The sequence below is a fragment of the Tasmannia lanceolata genome, unplaced genomic scaffold (assembly GCF_043159265.1).
Source record: "Tasmannia lanceolata isolate RefF3 unplaced genomic scaffold, GAP_Taslan_0.1 ptg000006l, whole genome shotgun sequence".
Lineage (NCBI taxonomy): Eukaryota > Viridiplantae > Streptophyta > Magnoliopsida > Canellales > Winteraceae > Tasmannia > Tasmannia lanceolata.
This window is the reverse complement of record NW_027518683.1, coordinates 30,402,372-30,409,223: the sequence shown is the minus strand read 5'-3', so window position 1 is coordinate 30,409,223 and position 6,852 is coordinate 30,402,372. Positions and strand designations below refer to the sequence as shown.

The window sequence follows — 6,852 nt, the reverse complement described above, 5'->3', positions numbered from 1 at the left end:
ATATAACAATCGAGAAACAAACAACTAAATGCAAAGAGAATCAATCTATCTTAGAAATATAGCATCTAGCATGCTCACACAAGATATAACTTTTAAGGACAATATGGATACAAGAAAATAATCAAGAATGTGCACATGTATCTCATATCTTAATGTTCAAATGATATTACAATTTAAGCACTACCCCTAAATCTACTAAGCATAGAAAATGCCTCAAGTAGGGGGTTTTGGAACCCAAACCATCTTGGGCCCAACTAAGTTTGTATGATGTAATGAGCCTTTTCTAACCCACACAAACTTAGAACTATTTACAAGTCTAAATTTGCATTTAGATTTGTAATGTCCAATCCTACCATAATAATTACATGAAATTGAAGAGCAAGTAGATGGACTAAAAGAATATAAAGATGAACTACAAGAGCATTTACAAACATGTTTAGTATTTTCATCTTGTAGTCTCTGTAGACTCCCCATTTTGTTTTGTTTTAATCAACAAAGAAATTAGTGTGTTAAATCCATGTGAGAACCCCCTCTATCATTGATTTATATGTTTTAGGTCATTAATATCTTGATCTGACTTTACGAATCATCAATCAGGACAAAATAAGCTAGGGTCACTTCATAGCCCGGACCCTGATTCCATTCCGAGACCCGATTTCCGTAAATCGTTAGATCAATGGCAGATCTTGACCTGGGTCTAACCATCCAAAACCACCTAACCTCTCCTCTCATCCTAACCATCCAAACCTCACCTAACCTCACATAACCTCTCCTCTCATCCTAACCATCCAAACCTCACCTAACCTCACCTAACCTCACCTAACCTTACCTAACCCCACCTAACCTTACCTAACCTCATCCTCTCATCCTAACCATCCAAAACCACCTAACCTCACCTAACCTCCTATCCCATTCTCCTATAAATACCCTCTCATCCCACCATCCAAGAGAAGAAAAAAAAGAACCCCTCTCTTAGAAAATTCATCCCTCTCCCTCATCTCTTCAAGGGTTCGGCCATCCTTGCCGGATCGGGTGATTTTATACGTTGGGTGATATATATCAAAAGCAGTCATTATCAAGCAAGGAATCATCTTCAAGGAATTAACATCAAAGAAAAAATCAAACACAAAGTGGGTTTCCAAAGAGGTAGGCATTTATTTCAATTCTATGTAGGGTCTGTTTTCATGCATATCTTTTACTTTAAAAGAAAAACCATGTTAGGAAGCATGTAGGGTCCGTTTTCCCCCTGGTTAGCCTCTGGTTAGACCCTGGTTGCACCCAGGTTCGCTGCTGGTTGCACCCAGGTTCGATGCTGGTTGCACCCTGGTTCCCTACTGATTCGCACCCTGGTTCCCCTGCTGGTTGCACCCTGGTTCCCTACTGGTTGCACCCTGGTTCCCTGCTGGTTGCACCCTGGTTCCCTACTGGTTCGCACCCTGGTTCGATATTGGTTCGCACCCTGGTTCCCTGCTGGTTCGCACTCTGGTTAGACCCTGGTTGCACCCAGGTTCGCTGCTGGTTGCACCCAGGTTCCCTCCTGGTTGCACCCTGGTTCCCCTGCTGGTTCGCACCCTGGTTCCCTGCTGGTTCGCACCCAGGTTCGCTGCTGGTTGCACCCAGGTTCCCTGCTGGTTGCACCCTGGTTCCCCTGCTGGTTCGCACCCTGGTTCCCTGCTGGTTCGCACCCTGGTGCACCCTGGTCCGCACCCTGGTTTGTACCCTGCTTCCTCCTAGTTAGACCATGGCTAGTCTCGGGTTTGCTCCTAACTTAGACCCGACTCACTTGACCCTAACCATTAACCCAATCCAACCAAGTAATATCCCAACACAATCCGAGTCGCATGTCTGAATCCATTTGGCCGAATCTCATAAGCCCGCCCACTTTGAATTCCGAAAATTCAAACCCTTGATGATTCCTATATGCTCAATTCTTTGATGCAAATTCCCAATTCCAAAATCCCATTGCTAGATCAATGTTTCTGAATCTCAAGTCCAATGCTCAAATGCAAACCCGATTCCAGATACAAATACCAATTCTGTCTTCCAAAATCCAAGCAACCTCGCCAGCGGAACTACGTGTGGCTTGATCCCCATCGCGGGGTACGTAGGCAATTTGGCACTCCCAAGTTCAGTCACACCTTTCTCTATCTTTCTCATTCCCTCACACTATTTCATCATCTCTTCCATCTTTTTTTTCACTAACCTCGAGAATTTAAATCGATTTGTCTTGTGTCTTTCGGAACCGTTGGATCACGGTTTCCGTCGTAAGGACCCTTAGAGCCCAATTTAGGAACACCGGTGTCGTGTCGTGTCCTAAGTTTTAGAGAGTCCTAGAGTTAGGAGTCCAGCCTCATCACGGACGCTTGCTATGTATAGCAACCGTGCCATAGGTCTAGTTACACTAGTCACCCAATCTTTCCCTAGGACAAGCCTAGTAAACTAGGATGTAAGGCAAACCTGCATTAGTCTAAGGGACCATTTGCATTTAGATGAGAATCATATAGCATCTTAGATGAAATCCTAAGATAATAAAATCCTCAACTTGAATTAAATAACTTCTCCTAAAACTGTTGAAACAGTCAATCCCGTCTAGGTCGGTGTCTTAGTTGAGTTAGGCATATGTAACTTAGCTTAGGTGCACCGAACTACGTCGACTCTGATCCCAGTGAGGCTTGGGTACGTAGGCAGCTTGGATGTCTGACGGCATACCACCCGCGAGTCGGCACCACAACAAATTGTGGTGTTTTGGATATTAATTTTCTTGTAAATGCTTAATCAAATCATTTAGGGCTTTCCATGAAATTAGAATTCTAGGAGAACTTTCACTTAGAATGAATCCAGACAAATTAATAAATCAAGATACACATCTAGGATTCACATTGAAATTAGATCATAGGATGCATGTCACTTAGTTCGCACATTAACATAGAGTTGAATGAGCCATTTAAAATAAATTTAAAAGAGTTAGCTTTTGGAATCGAAGACCGATTATCGGGCAGGAATGGTGCATGTGGCGGATAACTCCCCATACCTTCCATTCTCGTAACCAGGTAGCGAGTCTAGATTTCTGGTTAATTTCGGGTCCTAGATCCCACATCTAGGTGGCGACTCTGTCAGTCTCTTTCGTGTGGAATTCGGATTGCCTTAGTGATCCCAAGTTCACATGAAAGACGAATTCAAATCAATAATTAAATGCACACGCCAATCGCGTGGATACAGGAGACCAAGAGAGAGAGCGCGGCGGCTCGCGCCCCACCCCTCTCGCGGGATTCGGGTACCACAGTCTGGCGACTCTGCTGGGGAGCACCTAACTTCATTAAAATTTCAAAAGATAATTCATTTGAATTTAATTTAACTGGCTCATAAAAACTCTATACTTGTTAGATTAGTTTGTCTTGTTTTATTTTCTCTCATCACATTTTACTCGAACTTAATTTAACAAAACCTGAAGGCATCATAGATTGCGCGAACTTATTGCACACACTTACATCACTTGCATCTAAACCCTTGCATCTCACATTCACACACGTCCTATTTTAGGAACCCGGAGTTTTATCTAGCATGGTTGACTGGGATTTCATCACCTGGTGCCTCTGTGCTAGAGAAGCATTCCACCCTTAGCCTAGTACCTTTATGGTGCGTAAACGGATCTATTGTTCACGTACTGATACGCCGGACACTGGTACAGTATATCGAACATGGATTCGCGCTAAGGGAACTCTTGGCCTTACCCCTAGATTAACCCACACATGCATGTAGTATACGAACACATGTGCATCACATGTGTGAGCCTAGTTTAGGATATCCTACCCATTTGTGTCTAGATTAGACCGTAGTCCATCTTCCAATGGCTACGATCGGTCCTAGGTACACAAACAAAGTCATGAGTTGAGATCCTATCTCCACTCCGCTAGATTAGGATTAGGGTTGATGCCTTCAGGTAACACTGATAAAATGTGTGAAGAATAAAAACTTTCCCTTTGGGGTTAGGATATAAATCCCATCATTTCCAAAGATCTCATAGGATTAGTCATTCATGATCTATCCGTTGAAAGTAATCCTATGCAATCTCATCTTTTGATCATGTGTCTATCATTCGTCTTTTGTGGGATTCGATTGTGTCTTCATTGGCGGAAATTGTGTCTCAATCATTTGATCGTGCAATCTTGATGATCCAATCTTGCCTGTACCCTTGATCTCTTCCTCCTCTAGGGGCTACCTTTTTCAAGAATATTTCTGCTAAATCCTTCAGAGTTTACTCTCATAATCCTTGAACTAAGGGCATTCCCCTATGCGAATCTGTCATCATTGTCATGTCTTGGTCCTTTAGGATTCATTCTATTATCCCAATTACTTGCTTAAATGTGTAATATTTTTCAGTCATTGAGAAGAAACACTCCATGAATGTCAAGCTCATATACCTCGTGTTCATTATTTCCATGACAGAGCAGTAAACACCATAGCTAACCCTGCTACTCCTTGGGTTCGGATTTCTTCACGGTTAAAGAGAAAATCTGTCTCTCCGCCACCTTCCCTGAGAATCCCAGCATCTCCTTCTTTCTCAACCTCATCTTCGCCAATGGCAGACAACCAAGATGGTCTTCCACCCGCTGCCATTATCGATACTCTTACCTTGATTCTCCAGCAGCTTCAAGAACTCAAAGAAGAGAACCGAGTTATCAAGGCCCAGCTTTCTGAAAAGTTGGGGCCATCGTTGTCCAAAGATAAAGGGTCCATGCACCATACAGTTACTTCAGCCGCACCTGCCCAGCCAGTGTTCATTCCTATCCCTGACAAAACTGAAGAAGATTTTGAAAAAGAGCAGTACAGCGAAAATCGCAGCAGGCCTTCTCAGTCCATGGTTGATAAAGTAGTTATGGAGAAATTAGAAAGTCTTACCAGGAAGGTTCAGGACATTCAGTTTCAAGACCAAGGTGGTTTCAATCCGAGTGATCTCACACTGTTCCCAGAAATCCGTCTCCCAGCCAATTTTCAAATGCCGGACTTTGATAAATATGATGGTGTGGGTTGTCCAATCACACATTTGCAAATGTTCACCATCATGTGTCAGCCTCAAGGCTTATCTTCTGAGCAAATGGCTCAATTGTTCCCGGTTTCCCTGACCAAGGTTGCCAGGAGGTGGTTCATGGTCTTGGACAAGACTCGTTACAAGACATGGAAGGATATCGGCGAGCAATTCATCAGGCAGTTCAAATATGATGATGGTACAGAAATCACTAGAAAGGATTTGGAAAGGACCAAGCAAGACTCGAGGGAGTCCTTCCTAATTTTTGTGAAAAGATGGAGGAGAACAGCAGCGCAGATGATGGAGCGCCCTTCTGAGGAAGAGCAGGTCCAAATAATCATGAAAAATATTTCCCCCCAGCTCCAGTATCACATGTCGTTGCAGTATTATCCGGACTTCAAACACTTTATCGTGGCAGGCACCCAAATAGAGGAGGCTATGGTTCAAGGTGTGTTCAACCGAAGTAACCCGAATACCAGAGAATTCAGGAAGCCTCCATCAGCTGAAATTAATAACCTTTCCCGCTCCAAGCCTCAGCCTTCAAAACCTCAGAACCCCATGGTGATGGATTATACCCAACTTGCTGTCGCACCTCGGCCACAGGCCCAGACAGAATTTACCCCTCTCCCTCTTCCGCCATCTGAGATACTCAAGGAGTGTCTAGCTTCAGGTCGCATAATCCTGCCCGACATTAGGGCTCTTCCTAATCCTTTACCAGCAAATTGGCGAACAGATCAACACTGCGAATACCATAGAAATTCTGGCCATCTCACTGATAATTGCATTGCCTTAAAATTCAGAATCCAGAGGTTGCTCGACAATAAAAGCCTTGTGTTTGAGCCAAGTCCCGTTGCTACCAATAACCTATTACCGAATCATGCAGTACTGCCGCCAGCCGTTCGCAATGCTTAAATAACTGAAGGTTCAAAGGGGCACAGGTCCGGTTGCGAATCCAAAGTTGAAAGTACCATTTATGAGCCAGCTTTCACCGAGCCTCCGAAGCTAGACAGTTGCGGCAGTTAAAGTTTTAGTCGTTTACTATTTTATTTTGAGTCAGCCATCATGGTCAGTACAATTGTTGAGTCCGGTTCTACAGTTCTAGGTTAATGCCTAGTCTAGGCAAGTTATCTTTTGTTTTTCTTTTAGAGTTGTGAATCCTGAACATGTTCAGGATAGGTTGTCAGATGTAGTATCTTTTTCTTTAAATAAAGTTTCAGTTCCAATAGTTCACTTGTGTCTATTTCTTAAGTGTGCTTCTGATCTTAAAATAAGACTCCCTCCTCAAATGAGAACAAAATTGACGAAACTCCACTTGAGTCACAACGATTACTTGAACAAGAGGAGGAGCGCCAATCTCAGCCTTTCAAAGATGAAATTGAAGTGGTAAACACTGGCACTGAAACCTTGATCCAATAAATGCCGATTGAAAATACATTACCCTCTGAAGAGTGTGAAGAATTGGTAAACCCGTTTTGAGGATAAAAAGATGGTCCCGTAAGCGTTACCATTAATGTCAAGAGAAAGACCCAGATAGAAGGTTCAAGAAAGAATGAAGTGAATATCATATGCTATGCAAGGGGCATAGAGTGGAAATAACTTTCATATTTCCAATCAATGACCTTGGTTCTCAAATTCATAACATGAAGCCAACAAATTCAAGATAAGAAGTTCAAGAGCAAGTATTGAAAAGTGGTCATCAGATATCAAGAGTTACAAATCCATAGATGGAGGATGTCAAGGAACAAGTTTCGCTCTATGAAAGCCGAAAGCACGCATTAGAATCTTGAAAGAAGAAAATCCATTATCTTACCTGGAAATGCCGTCAA

At 43.0% G+C, this 6,852-nt stretch overlaps 1 protein-coding gene across 3 annotated transcripts; it reads left to right on the top strand.

The window, feature by feature from the left end:
* The first annotated feature begins 926 nt into the window (after nt 1-926).
* Nucleotides 927-6,251, top strand: LOC143880227 (uncharacterized). 3 transcript variants are annotated; one of them, XM_077383053.1, is made up of 2 exons: nt 927-1,146; nt 4,452-6,251. In XM_077383053.1, exon 2 carries the CDS (start codon nt 4,580-4,582, stop codon nt 5,936-5,938), a length of 1,359 nt encoding a protein of 452 aa, XP_077239168.1. In that variant the 5' UTR covers nt 927-1,146; nt 4,452-4,579; the 3' UTR covers nt 5,939-6,251. The 3 variants fall into 3 exon arrangements, with proteins under 3 accessions (XP_077239168.1, XP_077239166.1, XP_077239167.1); XM_077383051.1 differs by having other exon boundaries at nt 4,447-6,251; XM_077383052.1 differs by having other exon boundaries at nt 927-1,711; nt 4,447-6,251.
* The last annotated feature ends 601 nt before the right edge of the window (nt 6,252-6,852 follow it).